Source organism: Passer domesticus, chromosome 6 (genome assembly GCF_036417665.1).
Source record: "Passer domesticus isolate bPasDom1 chromosome 6, bPasDom1.hap1, whole genome shotgun sequence".
NCBI classification, from domain to species: Eukaryota; Metazoa; Chordata; class Aves; order Passeriformes; family Passeridae; genus Passer; species Passer domesticus.
The window spans coordinates 14,873,165-14,894,946 of NC_087479.1; the positions used below are offsets into that span (position 1 = coordinate 14,873,165).

Sequence of the window (21,782 nt, forward strand, 5' to 3'; positions counted from 1 at the left end):
TGCATTCTTAGAGGGCATGAATTGTTGTGCTAAGGGGTTTCTCAGTGCATTAGCACTGTTCTGTAACACCTAGGCTGCAGAGACTAATGTCTTTCCAGGATGAGCTGTACGAGGCTCCCATACCAGTCAAATGGAGAGATACCCATTCAAATGCATCTGCATCTCCCAGTTTTCCCTTTACAGTGCATATATACACACAAGTATTTATAAATGTAAACCTAAGTGGTGTGTATGTGTATATAAAATATGTATAAATGGATTTCTTGTTGTTCTTTTTACTGAACTCTATGAGACTGGCGCTGGGCCTTGGTGTCATGATTGCACTTTCATCACCTGTTAGAAGACTGGGCCATCCTGCTAAAAATAAACCTCTGTATTGTTGCTCAACAACAGTCAACTGTCTAGTGACAACAGCATAAATGGCAGTATAAAAGTGAATGAAAAGGGAACCCTGATCGGGGTTCAGTGTGTGTTTGGAAATAGGAAAAAATGAATGTGAATAGGATATTGAGAACTCTGTCAAGTGCCATCAGCAGTGAAGAGCATCTCCCTTATCTGTCAGAAAAAAAAAAGAAGTGTTTGTAGCTGTTATTTCTGCGCCCATAATGGCAGGATAAATGTCTGACAATCTGTTCCTCTGCAAGAGCATTTCAAAGCTGTGTGTGCTCAAGCTCCTCGCGTCTGTCTCCGCAGATATCATGGTGGAGTCACCCGATGAACAGTCAATTGTCACATATGTGGCACAATTTCTGGAGCACTTCCCAGAGCTGGAAGGGGTATGTGTTTACTGCTATGTCATGAAATTTCTTTAATTTGCCTTGGTGTACATAATAAAGTCAGATTTATTTTCTAGGCTTCTTTCTTAGCTATTTAAAATAAATAACAAACTTGCATTTAATTTTTCAAATTTTTGTTCAATCCAGGGAAATGGGCATTTATTCGTGATTACTAAAATGCTTTAGGTAGAATTGTGCTTTTATACATTTACATCCAGTTGTAACTCTCAGAGGTTAGAATTGGTTTCATAGGAATCTGCTACTTTGCTATATTGGTTTTAAATAAGGCTGAAGTTTATTCCTTTACCTATAATGATTCATTGGACTTCAAATTTAATTTTTACTTCTATCTTCTCAATTTTGAGGGCCATGATCAGTCTGAATTTAGCATGTATGAGACACAAGACACAAAAAGCTGAATCTTGTCAATACAACAGTAAAAAGCACTCATTATAAGCATGAAATAAACTGCAGTTTAAATGACTGGGACTTTGATGCAAAAATAAAGAATTGAGGATTAAGCAAGGGTTGACAGTGTCAAGAACTGGCAAAGGCCTTTTGGAGAAACAGGCATTTTCTCTCATTTCTTGACTGAAGGTTACAGCTGGCATATATTTTGTAATTGACAAAATTGGTAGGCATTACTAAAGTAATTGGAAGTAAAATTATTATAGTAATCTAATAATTATTATCAGATTAGATGAGCAATAAGACTGGTTGACATTAAGACTTGTTGACATTTTTATTAACTAAGTTAAAAACGGCCTTTCTTTTAACAGAGTCTGTTGCAAGGAAATAATCTGGTATATCAATATATTTCACAGTGGATTTATTTGAGTTGTTAGATTTATGTTATTCCCAGGGTTTGGGATTGTGTCAGAAAAGCCAAGTCAGTTGTCTCCACAGGTGCAGCAGGGAGAAATAAATACAATAACTATTGAGGAGTAGGCTTGTCTGCATTCTGATCTTCCTGTACAACTGCCTTCTTGACATTGAGCTTTGTTCAAGGCACTTGACTTGCCAAATTATTTTTCCTACTTTCAAAATAAGTGAGTCATTAATTGGCCATTCATAAGGTAATGGACTGAAAGACTAGGTATTTATTCTTTCCATTGAGTTTGGGAAACATAAAATGGTGTCTGAGCTGGGATTTGTCTTCTAATGGTGCATCATAACTTACAGGAAGACTTTACAGATCCTGACAAGGAGCTTCCAATTGAGTCCACATATGTCCACATCAAAGACACACCATCAGAGAAGGAAGGCAAAATCTTGATTTTAAGTGAAAATGAAGAAAACATGTATACTGTTAATCATGAGAGGAGTCATCCGGCTCCTCCAAAGGTCCATATTCATGATATCCCTGAGAGAATCCCATCAGAAACCACTTCTGAAAATTGTAATGGGAAACTGAGTCAAGAGTTAGATGATTTACAGGGAACATCTGAAGAGGAGCCTCAAAGGCCTACCTCACTGAAAATTACAGGACCTGTCAGTTTTGAATCCAATTCCTCTTGGGAGGTTCTAAATGATAAATTCATGTCAGGTGAAGAGAGCGTCTCTGATGATCCACTGAAACAAACTGATGAGCTTTCTCCAGCTGTTCTGACAGATCAGAAAAATTCTGTTGACTCTTTTGAAGAATACTCTGAAGAATTAACTAAGGAAACCCCTACTGAATATGACAATGAAACCAAGAGCCTTTCAGCCAATACTTCTTCTTTGAGTCCATTATCCTGGACTTCAGGTATACTTACAGATGATTCTATTAATAAAGTTGAAGAGAGCAAACCTCAGTCTTCAATTCTTTTACCAGAAGATACATCAAAACAAGAAGATACGCAGAAGTACGTTCTCCACCTTCTAAATGAGGAAATACAGACACTTCCACAAGATGAACATACAAAGGAATCTCCTGTCCTTGAGACAACAGAAACGAGCCCTTGTTCACTGAATGGTTCTAATCTCAAAAGCCAAGAACTATCTACACAGCATGAAACATCTGATGACTCTCTCTCAGATATACCTAAAACTCCAGAGGACCTGGACAGCTGTGATGAAGTTGAATCTGCAGCTGAAGTGCTACCCAGTTCTTCAAAAGTGTCTGTGATACCCCATGATCTCTTTTATTATCCACATTACAATGTTCCCATATCAGCAGTTCTGAATGCTTACCTTGAGCCTTGTATCGAAGGTTATGATACAGGAAATGGAAAAGCTTCTTCTGAAACAGTAACAGATGTTTTACATGACAAGAACTTACCAGAACAGGACCACAAGGAAGATGCTCCAGAGCCAGACTTGGAGAATAAGCTAGGTACCCCTCCATCAGAAACAGATACTGAGAACAGCGAGGAGGAAACTACAAAAACAAGCAGTCACGTGAATTCTTCCGATGAAAAAGAAGTGCCATTGCTAGTAGAAGAGTTAGAAATAGAGGAAGATGGCAATAAGGCCACCAACCATGAAGATTCCACTATTCCACAACATCCTGAGGTATTTTATTTTATTAACAGCATTTCTTTGTGTATATGTGTGGACTTAGTATCAGATCCCAGTGGTTTTCACTTGCTTTCATTTTGCAATGTTTGGGAGAAATACTTAAAAGGTACTTGGTTTCCTGTTCCATTACACTGTTTGCCACAGCCCCCTACTGGAATGTATGGAATTGCAGATCCCTGAGAAGATCTGACATTAAAAGAAAAAATAAGTCCTAATACTAATGGTACTGCAAAAATGTGAATTTATATTATGTTTTAAAATAATTTGAGGCTTCTGTAATCCCTAAGCATAAAAGATTACCTTAAAGTACAGCAATAATCTGCCTTTTTATTATGTTTTAAAATAGTTAAGAGGTTTCAGTATAATCCTTAGGCAAAACAGATTACCAGACAGGGTATTTCTAATACTCTGTAATGAGAGTAACAGAAATTAGTATTGCTTCTAAAGAAAGAATACAGACAGTAATAATTTTGTCTCAATCCAAGTAAGTTTGCCTACAAAAACTTAGAAAAACTATTTGAGTAGGATACATTACATGAGTGAAATGAAGGCTTCTGTGCACTGGAGGAGAAATAAATGGGTTCTTTGGGGGTATTTGGTTTAGGCAGTTTGCTCCTGCATCTCTTCTTGCAGACACCAGGTTTGAAGTGCCTTACATGTTTTCCAGCACAGCAATTTCTGACAGCATTTTTCAGGAATGAGTGTCCATTTAATGCTGCTCTACATGTTGCTTGAACATTGGTCCTCACTCTGACTACAGAAATGAAGTCAGTTTGCTGTTAACTTGAAGGACTAATTGGGGGTAGATTTAAAAAAGTCTAGTGGATTGCTTCAAAGAGCCATGTCATGTCATGGCTTCTTAATAGAAAGATCTGACTGTCCAACTGTATGTATGTATATATGTTGAACTGATGATTCTGTGTATCACAAAAGATTTTCAAAAAAATTAATTGCTTTTTTATTCTCTTCAGTGCGATTTTCAGTCTCATATTATCTGCAGTTGTCTGAGTGTCTGAGTAGGCTGCAGCACTAAGATATTTGGAAGGGTGGGGAATCAGTCATGTTGTCTAAAGCAAAACACTTCCTAATTTCAACAGGCCATAGTAGAAAATCTAGAAGATTTACCAATAGCCATAAAGACGCCAGAAGAAAATAGTAATACAGAGGAGGAAGAGAAAAATATGATTGAAGAAGATTTGCAGATCTCAGAAGTTGCCACTACTACTCTATCACAAGATGACCTGGAAGAAAATGCTGAATTTCAGGAATTTACCAGGTATTCCACATTAACTTTGTCTTAAATACACCTAAGTGGTCTTTTGAAATTGCCCTGTCCATTGGAATGTTTGTTGTAATCTTGTTTTAGGAAGAAGTATTAAGACTCATTGGCTTCTCCCTGTGTTTCTCTTAAATATGTTGAGTGATTCAGTGGGACTTGATTTGACTGTGCTACAAAATTTGCCACACAAAACCCAAGTGGAAGCCCGGTGCATTTTGAACATGGAAGTGTTATAACTGCTTTCCTAACAGAGAGAGTATTTTGTAATGTAGATGAAATGGTCCTATGTGAAAGCATGACACTGATTGATTTCAGAAGATACTTTTTGGTAGTTTTTTTTCTGATTATAAACAAGTAAGTGAGGTGTCGGAGAGAAAATAAGATGAAGAACTCATGGGTCAAGGTAAAGGCATTTTAATGAAAAGGCAAAGGCCATGTGTGGAAGCAAATTAGAAGAAGACAAAAAAAAAAAATTATTCTCTACTTCCTATCATTCCTATCAGCACAGCAGTGTCCAGCCACTTCCTGGGAAGCAGGGTGTAGTGGTTGCTTCAGAAGACAGATACAAGAACAAGTGTGTGTGGGGGTGTCACTGCCCTTTGGTCACTTTGGGTCAGCTCTGCTGGCTGGGTCCCCTCCAAGCCTCTTGCCCAGCCCCAGCCCACTGCTCTTGGGAAATTTAACTGCAGCCCAGGCAGACCCAGTACAGAGACACTCAGCTAATTTTGCTTCATTTACTTCTGGTTTTTCTTATGTTCTAATTTATTCTTAGGTAATCTATTTTAGTGGGACATGAACTGTAATTTGTTGATTATTATTATTATCACAGGAGCACTCTAATGAATTTGAGAGTTTGCTTAGAAAAACCCGTTGTCCACTTCAAGCTTACCATTCCCTGTCAGTTCATTTTTTTTACATCAAAGGCCATAAAACTTGGGTATACTCTCAGTTAAATGTCACTGATGTCAAAGGTGCAAAAATGCTCTCAGATAAAATTTTTCAGAAAAGATTCCTTTTTGAGAATATGAATTTTTTATTGTGGGTCAGATTTTTCCCAAAACCATTTTTATCATGTTACTGATAAATTCCAATCCATATTCTAATACATGCAGCAATGCATATTTGTGGTTTTGTGTAGCTTAAACCCATCACATCCATTTGCAGTGTCTCTTTTAAACTTAACTATATGAATTAAAAACTTTGCTTTTACATACAGAAGCAATGACAATGATGCCAACATTCATCTCCGAAAAAGGTTTTCTCGTAATGCTTCTGAGGAGGTAAGTGTGGACATTTATTTATTGCTGTTTCTCTGGTTCTCTCAAACTCCAGAAGTTCACACACTGTAAAAAGGCCTCTAACACTATGAAAGTCTTGTGACTTCTAATAATTTTAGTGCTAAAACCAGGCATAGTTGCAAAGTTTTACTGAACTCTCCTAAAAACATACTAAACTTTACTGAACCTTAAGCAAATTCACAAAGTAGTACCTAATACTACAGTAAATCTTCTGTAACTTGAAATCTTACTTCATCAGACCTGTATAGCTGCAACATTTTGCTTGTTTGAAGCTGCTTTTATTTGCTGCCCCATTTTTTTTTAGTTTTTTCATTCTTTGTATAATGTTGGTCCCCTGGTCTCAACCCTGCAAAAATGCTGGGTTTCTCCTGAAGAGCACTGTTTCTGAAAAGCTGGGCTCTGTCTGTTTTCCTCACAGTAGCAGTGTATTATATTATCAGTAACAACAACTAACCCTAAAAGAATTTTAGTTGTAACGTGAAACTGCATCCCTAATGACAGACGTGATTCACACTGGCTTCTTGAGAGCACACGATACTGCTGAGGTCTGGATTTTTAAAGTCAGAAGGAAGGGACAGCATCAGCAATCTGGGCATGCTGAGCAAGGACAGGAATATGGCCTTTTTTCAACACAAAAATAAAATTCTGACTATCTTGGAGTTTTTTAAAAAATGCTGCCACCAGTGTTCAGTGAAGGAGAGGTTTCACACAGATGCTTTAGTTTTGCAATATTGTCAGAGCTACTAGAAATACATATGAATAAGGGGAATTTTATTCAATTGATGAAAGCAGTTGAAAGCAAAAAAATCTTATTTCACAACTTTTCTCCTTTTCTGTATGTGCACCAGACTGCAGTGCTGGATGTGCTGATGGAAAACATGTTTATAAGCACACTTTCATTTTATTTGAGCAAACATTAGATAGAATTTGCATAAAATACACAATTAACACCTTTGGAGATGCTGAATTTTATTTTTGTTATCTAATCTATTCTTGGTTTGTTTAAGGAAACTTATGATGTAAACGAGCCGAAGATGACAGATATAGGTGAAAATCCATTAATCATTGGGTGAGTGTTTCTTATTCAGTCTGACTTTTGCAAGGAAGCCATAACTCCTAGGGATTACTAGCAGTGATAGAAAGGGAGCTGGAAATTAATTATAATGGTGGCAACTTCTGTAATGGGTCAGAGTCCACATTTCCCATAGGTGTAAGGTACAAAATTTCCTTATTGTTCAATCTCTCCCTTGACTAAAATGCTTTTGATTGACTTGAAATATTCAGCTGTCTAAGGAAGATTCTGAGCATTTTCCCCACGTGTTGGATATCTCAGGCTGAAAGAGGAGTGGTAGAACTTCAAATGTTAGGCCCTCTGGCAGCGATGACTCTTTCCAGGTTTGGAAGACTGTCAAAACAATGTTTAGTGAGATCAGTGGCCAGGGAAAGCCAATTTCTTCAGTGGAGGGCTGGCCTCTGTTAGAGCATCTATGAGTTTTGGCAGTTTGTATGTGTGTTTAGTTTACACTTAGAGTGACTGGTCATAAACACATGCATCCCTTTGGTATTAGGGTCTAAATATCTTTAAGAAACAAGAATAACTTTAGGTTTTGCCTCTTAGCTGATACTGAATAGTGCCTCTTAGAACTTCTAGGTAAAATGGTTGTTATATTTAGATGCAGGAAATACACAAAATATTATCAGGATCCACTGGGCTTTCTTTCTCTGTTAAAAAAAATACACAAATAGCTGTTACAGTTGTATCAGTTGTACAAGTTGCTGATATTAACTGAATGTCATGTAATATTCAGGTATATATCCAGTAGGAGGCCCCAAGTAGAAAAACACCATTTTTCTATGAAAGTAGATTAAAAACAGTTTACCAGAGCATTTTTCTTACAATACTAGAAAATTATAAAATGATTGTACCATCTTGTGCCTTTTTAAATAAGACCCTTCATTGTCTTTGTGAGAGCTCAGCAGTGCTGGCAGAATCCATCAGCCTTTGCCCTTATGAACCACTGCTGGAAATTTGTGAAGTTGAAATTTTGGAGTTGTCCTGCAAACCCCCAACTGCTAGTTGGTTTCTTGGTTGGAAGCCTTGGGCTTTTTCTGTTTAACATTCTAGTGACTAGCATGAGGGGCTCTGAAAGTAGATGATCTGGGGAAAGTATATCGTCAGATCCAGTGTATAAGCAAAACTGTGGAAGTGTGAGATGTGTTGCCCAGTGCTATGTTTACTGTTCTGAAAATAAAAGACCATCTCATTGACTGGTGGAAATCTCCACACATCAGAGGGCTGTGCTGTAATGGCACTTACTTAAACTACCTGAGAATTTGTCTGAGTTTTCAGAAGATTGATTCTTACTTATGTTGACTCTGGAAGGAACACACTGTAAAACCCAGTATGCCCCTCTTAGTCCAGCTGGGGGCCCTCCAACTGACTAGACTGAAAAGGTTCATTAAACTGCTGTCTTTTAGACCACACCCTGATCTTCACAATAATTATTAACACTGAAGGTTTCTTCTTCCTTTCATTGCCTCTTACTGAATTCTCTCCTATTTTCAGGAAGAAAAAGGACTTGGAAGCAAGTGAGACTCCAGCACCAACTCATGAGATAACCATTTTTGAGCAGCCAGAGCTATTCTACTTTGTAATTTTCTTTTGGGTGCTGGTCTACTGCCTTTTACTCCTTCCACAGCTTCTTAGCAACAAAGTTTGATCTGTGTGAGGTGTGGAAAATAAAGGGATGGTGGCTGGATTGCTTTGTGTATCTGCATATGAATATGTTCTTTCAGGTGAAGCACAAACAGAAATTCAGGACCTGGTATTTATGTTTATTATCAGGTTGTCCTCAATTCTGCTACTGTTGTGCTATGACAGTGTCAAAGCACGTTTTATATTACAGTAATTGTGTAAATATATATAAAAATGATCTGATTTAGTAGATGCGATTTTGTACATTTGTGCCTTGCTTTATAAGATGCTAAATAAAAACAGATAATTATCAGTAGAAGTATGAACAATTCAGAGCTCTAGTCTTCAAAAATTATTCTTCTGGCTTCACTTTCTTATGTAGGGCCTGATACCTGTGGAAGAGGGATAGTGTTGACTTACCTTCAGATCTGACCACCTGCAAGGGCAAGGCTAGAAATGCTTCTTCACATTTTCACAAAGAGTTAGAGGCAGAGCAGAGCTACAGGTAGTGAAACACACATCAGGAACTGACTACAGTTCCAGCAACAAATCCAGTGGAGCAACAAATTAGATTGAGGGTTTATTGGGGTAGGAAAGTTTGATTTTTTAAGATTTAAAGTAATTTTTATCCTGCACATTTGCAGGAACTATTGGGTATGAAGAAGTGTGAAGAATGTATATGCTAGCTGCTTCTTAGTAGACTTTATATGGGAAATCTCAGGCCAGAAACTAAAGTTTTTTAAAAGTACCTCAGTGCTTCTGAGTCTGCTTTTGCTTCAATTTATTTGCTGCTTTTATTAACAAATTGCATAAAGATTTCTCTTGTGCAGATACAAAAAATAAAAGGTAATCAGCTTTGCTGAGGCTACTGTTAAAGCACTAGGGCATAGTAAAAGAATTAGAAATATCTTTTAACTGTCCATTTCAATTGAGAAAGAAATGATAGATGTAAAACTAAATACAGAGAAATGCTGACATCGAGTATTGACTTCCTAGTGCAACTGAAGAGATTCCTGTGGCTTATCCATGGGCACAGTTGAGCTAATTCTGCCTCTTGTAATTTTTATCCACATCAGTGATCACTTTAGGATATTTCATACAGGACTTTCACCGGAGAAGGTGTTACCTATGCTCTGTAGGACAAAAGAGAAGTCTTCAATTTCATAGCAGTAACTTCTCTCCATGTGACTTTTAGTGAAGTTACTACTTCTCACTGGCACATTTTTAGTTTCATGCTGTGCTTTATGAGACTACATCACGTTGCTGCTTTCATCTAAAAATTCACAAGGTTGACTGCAATGCACTTCCTAAAATGAAGGGTTTTATAATTTTACACTGAGTGAAAATTAAATAACAAGGCTATACATTTTACATATTTTGTTGTAGGATAAGGTGTATCCCTAGCCTGGCTACGTTTTCAGATGAACTAATCTCACCTGGGGTCAAGATACATCAAAATATACATCAATTTCTTTGCAGGTATTTAAAATCTGTCTGTAGTCATGTTATCTGCTGGGGCAATCCCAAGCATCCATCACACTTCATTCTTCTTCATAAGCTTTTTGTTCCCCTGAGATTTTTCTCCTGAGCTGCAGTTAGAATTCACTAGACGAAAGGAATGACAGGAGATCTTAAACATCAAAGATAAAATTCTGAACACCTTTCAACAAAACTGAAATCTTTCTTGTTCTGTCCTACCACTGTTGACTAGAGCTGGATTCACCCCATGAACCTAGAAATAAGATCTACTGTTCTTGAGGAAGAGATCCAAATGTCCCAACTTAATTTGGTTTAAATCAGCTTAAGTAAAAAAACCAAACATTTCTTTCATCTTGTTCACGAAACAGACAAGATTTTGAGTCAGCTGATTTTGAGATCCATGAACTTGTTTGTGCTTGTTGTAGAAGATAGTGATACTTTCTTCCAAAAGAAAATCTATATAAGAATTTTTTGAAGGTGCTTTCTGGAAGTAGACTGAAATAGAAAGTTGAAGGGTTAGTGCTTTGTCCTCTGAAAGAATAAAACTTAGTACAAGAAACATTTTATGCCTATCCTGAAAACCAGGGAATATCAGGCTGGGGTATGGCATCTATTTAATAGCTGCAAGCAGCAGTGTACTACACTAGTTTGGAGCAAAATGTTGACAGCTTTTCATTATGTTCTATTCTCCATAGGCTTCTTTGGTTTATGATAACTTTTTCTGACCCTTTGTATCTTTACTCTGGTTCTTCCATGTTTATTAATCTTCAGCAGAGGCTATTTGGAGTTGGATTACAGTCTCTTTATAGGGCTTTACAGCTATCAAAGTTCAATCAAGTATGCTCCCTTCTCTTTCCTTCCTCCTAAGAAAATTAATCAGGATGAGGAGCTCTTTGGATGTCTTAGTTAAGCAACTGACATTCATGAAGAATGGAAAGGTGAATGGGAACGTGGTGATACCAGAAATGTCATTATACAGTATTTTTGTCCAAGAAGGAGAAAACTCAAGGTTTCCTTTGTTACCTGCCACTGATGAACAGTACAGGTACATTGCAATGAGCAGTTTAAATATCAAACAGCATCCCACAATTGCATTGGTCATCTTTGCCAGTGTTTCAATTGATGTACACTTTCCAGCCTATCCCACTGAGAGACAGAGATTGCTTCTTCCATTCAAAATAGATGAAAAAAAATACTAAGCCATTCCATGATACTTGGTATTACGTTGCTTTCAATTTTTGGGTTTGTTTTATTTTGGGTGTTCTGTAACAGAAGCTGTGTACCTTACCCAGCCATTCCTTGGGTGAGAAGACCCAGGGTGAAACAGTAAGTGGTCAGCTGTGCTTAGAAAAACTGAACTCTTCAAGAGTTTTTCCTTTACCTCCAACTGTAAAGACTGACATCTGCATAAGCAGCAGCTTCCCCCAGTTAAACTGACTTGTGAGCATGCATCTCTTCTTCCACAGTGCAAGATCAAATTCCTTAATGAAGGGGCCCTGTTCTGAAAACACCACTTGGTTTTGGGGTTTGTAGCCTATTCTGAGCTACTGCCTATAAGCCTGATTATGAAACATTTATTATGGCAAAGCCTATTTTAACTTGCTGCCCAGAGGACTGGCTGGTTTAAACCCTGGTGGGCAATTCATTGTCTACCCATTTTCCAACAGATATGTGCACTGTCTGAATACAGAAGTTTTTGCTGAACTTTTGCCTGGGTTGAAAGATGCTGAGCTTGAACTGACCACATATGGTATATGGATTTGGCAGCTGAATTCAGATACACAGAGGTACTGATCTGTTAAGACTCTTTCTAAAACCTGCTGCTTTTGAGTAAATGTGGGTAGCAGAGCGTTGTGAAGTGTAAGTGTCAGGAAGTGCCTTGAGGATCACTGGATAAAGGATGTTTGGTGTTCACAGATGTAGCATTAAAGACTGAGTGGCAACTGTAATAGGATGGTTCAATGTCACTGTAGCCATGTAACTTAACTGCAAAGTGTTTCATTACGATTTTACAGAAAGTGCAAGGAAAGATACACCATTAAAGACAGAACCCCACTAAACATTCATGGGGCAGATGACTTAAGAGTTGAAGAAGTGAGTTAAACAGTCACATAATCTACAAACTGACCAGAATATAGCTTTTGCCAAATTGTAGGAAATTATCAGTGCAAATGCAGGGCAAACACAGACTACAGTAAAAAAATGACAATCAATTTTCAATGCCATGAATATTTTTGAGAGATTGAGCTCTAAAATGTATTTTTATTGAGTTTCTAGAATGTAATGAATGTGTCTACAGAATTTTATGCAAAGCTTGAGAGTTCAGCTGTTTTAAAATGATTTTTTTTATATAGCAGTGATTATTTTATCTATATATTTAATAGAATTGTAAAACCATTTTAAGAGTACCTGTAAAATTCTATGTATGTGATACGATTATTTATTAATTATGACTCATGAGAATGAACATTAAGCTATGCATTGGTTGTGTCATCCATTTGAAAACTGGAAACTGCAAACAGGAGAAGAGCTTTTAATGAACAGCAGATCTGAACAGCAGGGAAATGATTGCATACATTTGTGTGATTCTTAAAGCTGCATAGCAATATGTCATTTTGTGATGTTAAACTTTCAGCTAAAGTTGCATAATATACTGAGTGATTGAGCTACTTTCTTCCATTAAAACTTCCTGGGGCTGAAATTTCTACATTTTGATATTTGGCGTCTAAACACACTTAAATCCCGTATATTTTCTGGACACTCTCTGTTTACTCCTGTTCAATATGACTGTAGCTTCTTTATTCAAGTAGTGCTCCACTGAGTTTACAAGGGTACTATGCCATACCCAGTGGAGGTTTTTAGGGTTCTCTACACTAATCCTCAAAGAATTCGAGTTTAGGAGATTAATTTGGCCAATGTATGTGGAATCACATTCAGCCATCTAACACAATAATAATTATAATTGTGCATTATCACTTATGCTAGCTTTAAATACTTGGGAGTCCCTTCTTGCCAAGCACAAACGTGAATGCATCCAGTGATGTGTTCAGTTCCTCTACTTCTGTGGAAGTCAGTGCAACACATCTGTGTGCTAAGCACACACTACAAGATCTGGCCCTGAGGGCACTTAAATCAACATCAACTCCATAGGCCAGGAAGTCACTGAAGCCTATGCAATGCCCATGCAAATCCAATGTACACCAACCATACACCACTCACTTCAGTTACCTCCATTTTACACAGAGCATTTGTTTACCTAAATTCTGCAGAATCAACCCTCCAAAGAGAGGAAGATAACATCTACTTCCATCTTCAATCAAGAGAACAGCAGCAGGGAACAAATAACTGGAAAACAAGGATGAGGTTCCAGGCTGGGGTATGGCCATGGAAGTTCCCAAACTGCTACAGCTGAAAGCTCATACCCTGAAAATCGGTTGCCTGCTGTTTCCATTGAGCTAATAGGTAGATCTGAATGGAGGTAAAAACCCCAAAATCCTTTGTGTTTCTGCATTGTGCAGGTTTTTGTCAGGTAAATAACTTCCCCTGGTACACCATAGATAACACTATTTTACAGCTGCCCAACCTACCATTGTTCATGTTCCAGGTTTGTATATAAACAGGACACACAGTATGGCTTGTCCCCACCCATACTAGCCTAAGATTATTAAGCCATTCATGCAGGAGAATGGGATACATGCACATTAATTTATATGGAAAAGTCATGTTCTCTGTGGAGTAGCTCACTTGCTCTGTCCATAGCTTCACACAACTCCAGAGCTCACAAAGGGTGAAAAATTAATCCTTATTTTTTCAAGTGCCATAGTAATTTCAGAGTTATCTTAACTGAAATTGTGAAACATCAAAGTATTTCTCTCCTCCACTAAATGTAAGACATGGAAAACCTCCTTCCCCATCAGTGGCACATTTAACAATTCCTTTCCAAGCAGCTGCTACTGCTGATACTGGAAAATGAGACCCATGTTATTTCTCCCCATAGTGGAGAGATATGTCTTAAGTTTGTGTCTCTGGAACATAAAATTGGCCCCTGAGTGATGAATATATTTTTTTCTTCATGAAAAGGTTAGAAGGACCAATAAAAATGATTTTACCTTAGTAAGAAATACTATAACCTACCATTCCAAGAAAGGCTAGTTCCTGGTCATCACTGCTGTGTTAAGGCCAGGTAATATCTTATTCCCCAAATAAATAGTTTCCTTAATTTCACTGGGCCTTCCTGGAATCTCTTTGATTCACATAATGCATTTGATGTGTCCAAGGACTAGTTTGTACAGAGGGGTTATTGGTCCATGGCCATTACTAAGGCTGTAACAGAAAATCACTCGTTTATTTCAAAATGACTGGTCTGAGGTGAATCAAGTAACTTCCAACATTTATGCTGCTGAGTTCATGAGAGAAACAATGCAGTCACAGTTTAATGCCAAATAAGTTACACAAGTAAAATAAGTATTTTTTACTGTAATGAAAAATTCAACTTGTACTTTTGTCTTGCAGAAAACATTTTAGTAGGCATACCACCTTGTGCTGTTGTATACTGCTGTGTAAAAAGCTGAACAAACTGTTTTACCTTTCTTGTTAAAGTTCTCTAGCTTAAACTGTAAAGTGCTAGATGGCTAAAGAGTTAATGAGGGACTTCTCCTAAATAAATAATTTCTAAGTAAGGAATGTAATATTTAAAATACATGTTTCTCTTTGGCAAGTGGTGAGAAATGATCATTTTTTAAAATGAGAACAAATGCTGGGAGGACTTGAGTGGTGTCCAGATATACTGAAGGAAATGCATTTTCATGTACTTTCAAATACATTTATTCTGAATACTTTCAGTCAGGGGCTTGTACTGGATGTTTGCACTAGTTGATCAAAGCTAATTTTTGTGAGAAAGAACTAAATTCTTCTGTATAGCTGGTAAACAAAATGTTTTTAGAAACTGTTATGCTGTAATAAGAATAGTATTTACTAGTGAATAGCTCCAATTTATTTTACAGAATCTCCAATTTTGAAATAAATGAACAGGCTTCCTGTATCTCATCTGTTACTTGTGGGTTTGTCTTGTGGATTTCAATGGTTCAATTTATTAATTGTTGTAATTATATATTGTATCTGTTATATACATTATTTTATATCTATTACATATTTTCATGCCCAGAAACTAAATGCATGTTCTAGGAGAGAAGATCTCAGTAATGACTGAAAATTCATAAAATGCATTGTTTCCCACTTACCCAAAAATGACTTTTCATTTTGGAGGAAGAATCTAAACTTTTTTCTGGTCAACAAACAAATGGATTTAAAATTTTATAAAGGGGAAGAATTACTAATTTATTAATGCATAGAAACTGGCATTATAAAGGGAAGCCATGGGAAAGCTTACAAAAACAGTTGTGCTTAATTATTTACTGTTCTTACAATTTGTTTATCTGGGCTGTTTCTATATACATGTTTGGAGTTGGGGATTAGTAAATTACTAGCTGCAGTACTATTTCATATTTACTACGTACTTCCCCCTACACCTTAAATCCCTTTGCAGTATATGAGAAAAAGAAAATATAGTACAACAGAGTTGCAATACAGTTCAGATGTGTGTCCTGAAAAATAGATCTAAATTGGATAAACACACTGAAAAGAAATGGCATATAGGAAAGGTATAAGAATGCTTCCTCTCTAAACGTTTCATGGGTATCGTGCCTTAGGACTTGTCAATATTCCTCTAATCCTTCTACAAAATCAAATCATCCCACATGTTTTCAGAGTGTTTCTAACCACTTCTGCAGTAGTTGTACCTGCCTATTGGACCACCCTCCCCCACACCTAAGTGTACATAGCAAGAGAATATTCACGGTTCTGTTGAGAATTTGAGATATTTGGGTCCAGTCCCGTTAGCAATGTAGATTTCCAGAAGAGACCTTTAATTCTTATCCAGTCTAACTGCTCTGCCATGAGCACCTCCATCAAATCAGGTTGCTTGGAGACCTGTCCAGTCTGGCCAAATGTTTCTAGGGATAGGGCATCTACCACTTTTAATAACCAAAACTTTAAAATCTGTAAACACACTTTGGTTTTGTTTTGTTTTTTTTTTTTTTTTTTGCTACTGACATTGTGGTTAGGAGTTTGCAAGTGCATTGGAGAGGGGAGAGTGCAAAGTTCAAATAGGTAAGATGGGTCATCTCAGTGTGTGGAAGCAGAGTAAACTTTTACAGTGGTATGAGATCCAAACTTTAGTTCAAACTCAAACATAGTAAGACAGGAACCGTTGGACTGGTTTTATTTTAACTACTCTGGGATAAAAGTAATTCTGACAGAAACTCAAAAATAATCTCCCTTATCCTTGCTGTGTAATCACAATTAGTGTAGCTTGAAGATGATGCACAGGCAGTGTTGGAAACACACTGGATCCATCTGGATCTTGGCAGCAACAAAGACAAGCACAGGGTTAGTTTCAGATAAGGAGCCCTACACATGTGTACACACTGAGCATGCACTGGGGCTGTGCAGGAGCCCAGACCTCCTAAGGATAACCCGTGGCCATCACACATACTCTTGCCGGTAGTGCGAACTGAAACCTTCAGGGCTCATTGTACCTGGTCAGTAAACAAAAGCCAGCAGGAGAACTTTCCAGCTGGTGAGTGGAGAGAGCAAAGCCTTTCACTTGAGCTGTGCTCTCTATTATGACACCAACATATGGCGGTAATCTTTTCTTGAGTTGCTATTTCTACTGATGTTACAAGGATTATTTCCAGGAGAGCTAATTGCAGCAATTTATGAAATGCCTTCTGTGACTAACTCCATTCCTTGGTGAGACAGTACCACTGGCTTACCACAGTCCTTGGCAAACTACACTTTATCTTGGAATATCACATAACATACGATCAAAGCAAAATGTATAGCTCCATCTGCTGTAAATACTTTGAATTTATTATTTTTCATTTCTTTTTTATGGTTGCTCTGTACCCTGGGGAACAGATTTATCACTCTGCTGATATGTATTTTCTGCCTGTTAACAAGGATCGACATACATATAGATTTATACATTGTAAAGTGGTATTTCTTGGTTCTGAGGCAAAAATGAGCATTAACAAGGGTATATCTAAGGGCATTAGGAACTTCTGTTAACTATTGTATGACTTTTGCATTGTGCCATTGAAGGTACTTGTGAAATTGCTCCCCTCTTTCAGTAAAAAAAACCCATCAGGTGAAGTCCCAGGTGACTGGGAAAAGGAAACCCTGCACCCATTTTTAGAAAAGGCAGAAAGGAAGAGCCTTTCCCCCTTGCTCCTCTAGATCCCTACTGGCACTCACCTGAAAGGAAACAGTGCAGTGCTCAGTTCTTCACAGGCTATCATCATGAGTAAACCTGAGCAAAACTTTTCCTTCTTGCTGCCCATGTTCAGGAGATGTTCTTAGTCACACCAAAGTATTTTCTGACTCCCTCCTCTTCCTACTTTTGATGTATTTCTAAATTTATAGGAAAATTAATCACAACATCCAAACCCACTGTAGGTTTGATGGCATCAAAAAAGCCAAAAATTATTTCTAGAGGAGTTGGAAGCCAATTTTGGTTTAAAAATATTCTCTCTCTGTGAGGCATTCCAGAACAGCCAACAGAATTACAAGCTCAGAGTTGAATACAAATCTTGTGGTTGACATAAATTTTGTTCCCCATTTTTTTTAGCCACTGATAGCTATAGGGGGTCAAAAATGGATTTCTTTCCATTTATTTTTCTCCATTATGGAGGAGAACATCAGTCTGAAGAAACACAAGGAAAAAGCAGGGAACTTTGCGGGGGAAATGTTGCCAGGAGAGAGAGAGGTCGGTTTCCAAACTACGTCAGCTCATATCCTCATGTCACTAACTTAAAGAGGTAAAAAAAAGAAAATATTACTGAAGTTTCTCTTGCGCTAAGGAAAATATCCTTGGAATTACAAAGTCTGGGTAACTGAAGTGGGAAAGCATGCCAATTTTTTTTTAGGGTGGGACAAAGATTCATGAAACCTAACACCTTGTTAAAATCTAAGCTTCAGTTTTAGAAATGGAATCTTCATTAATTTAGAATGAAATCTTCTTTCTTCCAACTTCTTTCTCTAATAATCATACCTGCAGCTTTTTCTCATAATACATTGCAGGTGTTATAATTAACACTGTGGTTTAAAACGTTTTCAACTGCTCTTCCCAGCAGTGATTCACAGCTATGAGCTGGAAAACCTGGTAGCCAGACTGGGGGCTTCTTGAGAGGAAAGCCTCAAGGGAAAATTTCCCAAGTGGAGTGCAGAATAGACACATCCTTTCCTGGCCAGAAACTAGGATGCAACACTTGGGCACGTACTCCCTTGGTAAGTGCCAGCTCATTTCAAAGTGCCTTACTGAACCAGGGTGTGACAGGAGGCCAGAAGGCACGGTGGCTGGTACCAGCAGCAGGGAACAACAGAGGTCACCATTGTCTCACAGGAAGGAATCTCTTCAGAGTCCATTTTAGACCCTGGTGTGAGGGGAGCTGAAATGCCTGGTTTCCACCAGCATGACTGGAGAGTTCTGTAGCATGAACAAAGACAATTCATTGTGACAAAGTGATTTTTAATGTCAGTTTTCCTCTTTTCTAACCCAAACAGAATCTTTCTTTCATCTTAGTCAACAGAAAAAAAACACCAAAAAACCAGAAAAACCTCCACTACCCATCGATTACTAATTTTTTTTAAGAAGGGAGATAAATGTCTGTATTTTCTTGTTGTCTAACAACAGTTACCCCATAGAGTAAACATCAGAATTTATTGAACTAAAGATACAGGGAAGGCTGTTACTTGGTACAGTGTAACTTATTCTTTTCCAGATTTTAATAGCTGGGGCAGTGTGTCCTTTTCATCCCACAGCCTGTTTGTTTTCTTTTTATGGTTGGTTGTGTGGTTTTTCACCGAACTCTCAATGCCAACCAGTTTTAAATATGTGGAATTTTTCAGTTGTGTCTCACATTGACGAGTTCATCTCACTTTAAAAATCTTTGCAGGGAATTTGTGAAATCAACATAGAAGTAAATTTTTAATTTGGGGTTGAACTCTGACGGTTAGGTCTGATTACACAAACACATGACATCAAATATCTGTTTCTTAGAATAGAGAGAGGGTAGTGGGGACAGGATTGTAAGGAACAGCACAGATTGTATCCTGTGCTTTTATATCAAAAACTCCTGCCAGCAGGCAGGCTCGAGGAGGAAGTAACTGTGGAGAAAGACACCCAGTTTTATAAGAAAATAACTTCCAGAATTCTCCTGTTTTTTGTCTATTTTGTTGTCTAAGTATTCTGCTTGCTTTCTCTTTGAACCTACTTGAAATGGATAAAATTCATTATTTAACCATGGCCTGCATTAAGGAGGGTTTCTTTCTGCTCTATTTCATGTTAGAAGGAATCAAGAATGCCAATTTCCTTCAGTACTTCAGCTAAAATTGGAAAAATAGACCCATATGCTCTGACAGTTCCCACTGGATAAGACTGAACAGCTGCTCTTCTTCCTCAGCTTTTGTCATGGGATATAATTATTCTTCCATCCATAAAAAAAACCAGAAGGATGCCCTTTCAATCCTACAAAAATACCCAGTACTGTAACATTTAACAACACAACGGCAGGCATTACAGAAGTTGTACTCTAAACAGCAGCAGAGGTTTGTGCCAAGAAAATACTTAATTTGGTAATTTCCCAGGCCTCTAAATCACTTTCTGAATCTTAAATAATTTTATTCAGGTTGTTTTAAATGAATCTTAGGAGTGCTCCAGACAGCTTTATTTTTTCATACTGATTTTGCAGGCACAGTCGTGTTACAATGGCGAGTCCCTGGCAGAGAGCAGGTGGAAGGAGGAAGCTGGACATCCAGTGGCAGATCTTCCACTGCAAACACGCTGCCTTCTGCACAGCTTACGAGGGCAGTGGCTGGCCAGAAGTGGCATCGCATTTATGGTCATCTTCTTTATCAGGCACCAAGGTCGATCACCATCCAGTCCTTGTGCAAGCACACGAGATCACAGGAGACTCTCACTTGGTCCCCTGGTTTAACACAAATGTAACAGCTCATCCACCTCTGCCTGAGGGGTTTTGGTGGTGGCAAAACCTTACCCTACACCAGCTGTTTAATTCCAGATATTTCAGGGCACTGCTAAAAATACTTAGTAGTAACATCTACTAGATCAATGGAGTGTTGCCAAAATACTGGATGAGACCAGTGCTCCAGCCAGGCAACAATCTGCCTCACGCAGTGACAGATGGAGATGCTGCCCTGGGAGCCCACATAACCCAACCACCTTCAGCTGTCCTTTCTTCTTCCACCTTCTGGGCCCTGCACCAGCAGGGACTGAAGGTTCTCCAGTGGGAAAGTAGCACTTGGCCTGTGGCAGGGAGGTGACTTCTTATGGAAATGGCCACCTGTGTATGGAAAGGTGGGATTTTTGATAGTGAGCAGCTCAGCGCTGCTCTCTGTCCGCAATGCCAAAAGGGATCACCTTTTTCCGCTAGGGTTTGCCGTGCGATAGAACAACCCTATTCCCTCAGATCCGGCTCTCCATGACCCTGAGGGGCACAGGGAGCGAAGGCGCGGGCCCCGGCCTCCCTGCCAAGATGGCGGGCGCCGCCCTCGCCTCAGCGCCTCCGCGCGCGCGCCCGCCGCGGGCACGGCCGAGCGCTCGCTCTGCTCCGCCGGGGGAGGGGCGGGAGCGCGCACGCACGTGCGCGCCCGGAGCCTCTCCGGCAGCCGCTGTATCCCGCCGTCCCATTGGCCGCCTGGCGAACCTTTCACCTTTTACCCGGCCGCGGCCGCCAATCGCCTGCTTCCTCTCATAGCGTGGGGGGATGCGGAGCGCGCGGACTGCGCAGGGCGGAATTCTCGGAGCGGGGTTGCGCCGCGGGCGCTGGGCGGCCCCCGTTGGTACGGGCGGGAGGGGCGGGGGCGGCGCTCCGTTTGCGTAGCGCCGGCCGTAGCGCAGGGGCACGGGAGGGAGGGGGAGGCCGTCCCGGGCCCAGGTGAATGGAGGGACCTGACAGCTGCGGGGACTGAGGCGGCGGCGGCGGGGAAATGGCGGCGGCGGGAGCACAATGAGACGCGGCCTGTAGTAGGGGGAAGCGCCGGGCTGGGTCCGGTCCGAGCAGGTAGGAGATGGCGCGCCGGGAGCTGCATGGCGGCCGAGCGCGGGTGTGTCGCGCCCGCTGGCCGCAGCTCCCGCGGCCCGGCGCCGCCGCCAGCGCGGTGGGATGGCGGCAGCCCGGCCCTCCCTCCCTCCCTGCCGGGGCCCGGGCAGTGCTGCCCCGCCTCCGGCCCGCTCGGGCCCCCATCGGCCCGGGCAGCTGCCCCGGAGCCCGCGGGCCCGCTCGGCCCGGCCGCGGCGCGGCCCCGCTCGGCTTTGTCTGCGAGCGGCGCCCCCCGGGGCTCTCCGGCCCTCCCGCCGTGCCCGGGGACAGCGGTGGCCGGGGGGAAGGAGTTCAAACTCGGCGGTGCTGATGTTAAAGGCGATATAAGAATGTCTTGGCTCTTCTTTGCTTCCTTGCCGTGTTTTTCCAGGGTAAATGAAGGCAGCGGTATTAAGGCAGACCTTGTGCTGTGTGAGTGTGCCTTGAAAAGTGAAAGGTTACAAGATATATTTTTGGGCAGGACTTTGTTGCTCTGTTAGGTAATATAGATGTAGCCTGCATGATTAGAAAATGGGGGGTGATACTGATATCTGACAAAAAAAAATTATTTTTTTGTGTGCATTATGCTTAACC

The 21,782-nt window shown here is 39.8% G+C and overlaps 2 protein-coding genes and 1 long non-coding RNA gene across 8 annotated transcripts in view; 2 read left to right on the forward strand and 1 right to left on the reverse strand.

Annotated features, from left to right (window-relative positions):
* Positions 1-15,082, forward strand: part of CLMN (calmin) — a 75,715-nt gene extending 60,633 nt beyond the window's left edge. Inside the window, exons 8-13 of one of the 2 annotated variants that reach the window (XM_064423486.1) lie at positions 694-776; positions 1,959-3,272; positions 4,376-4,554; positions 5,777-5,837; positions 6,863-6,924; positions 8,422-15,082. In XM_064423486.1, coding sequence (XP_064279556.1) covers positions 694-776; positions 1,959-3,272; positions 4,376-4,554; positions 5,777-5,837; positions 6,863-6,924; positions 8,422-8,575 — 1,853 coding nt within the window. In that variant the 3' untranslated portion in view covers positions 8,576-15,082. Of the gene's footprint in view, positions 1-693; positions 777-1,958; positions 3,273-4,375; positions 4,555-5,773; positions 5,838-6,862; positions 6,925-8,421 lie in introns of both variants that reach the window. The other variant, XM_064423485.1, reaches the window with a different exon arrangement.
* Positions 11,996-20,655, reverse strand: LOC135302687 (uncharacterized). Its single transcript, XR_010364249.1, has 2 exons — positions 20,528-20,655; positions 11,996-20,450 (listed from the first exon to the last, which is right to left on the reverse strand). It is a non-coding gene; the product is annotated as an uncharacterized LOC135302687 (long non-coding RNA).
* A 202-nt stretch (positions 20,656-20,857) lies between these two features.
* DICER1 (dicer 1, ribonuclease III) overlaps positions 20,858-21,782 on the forward strand; it is a 66,508-nt gene continuing 65,583 nt past the window's right edge. For 2 of the 5 annotated variants that reach the window (XM_064423480.1, XM_064423484.1), the window contains exon 1: positions 20,858-20,949. The gene's annotated coding sequence lies outside the window, so the exon portion shown is untranslated. Of the gene's footprint in view, positions 20,950-21,015; positions 21,171-21,782 lie in introns of those variants that run through there. The other 3 variants (XM_064423479.1, XM_064423481.1, XM_064423483.1) reach the window with 3 other exon arrangements.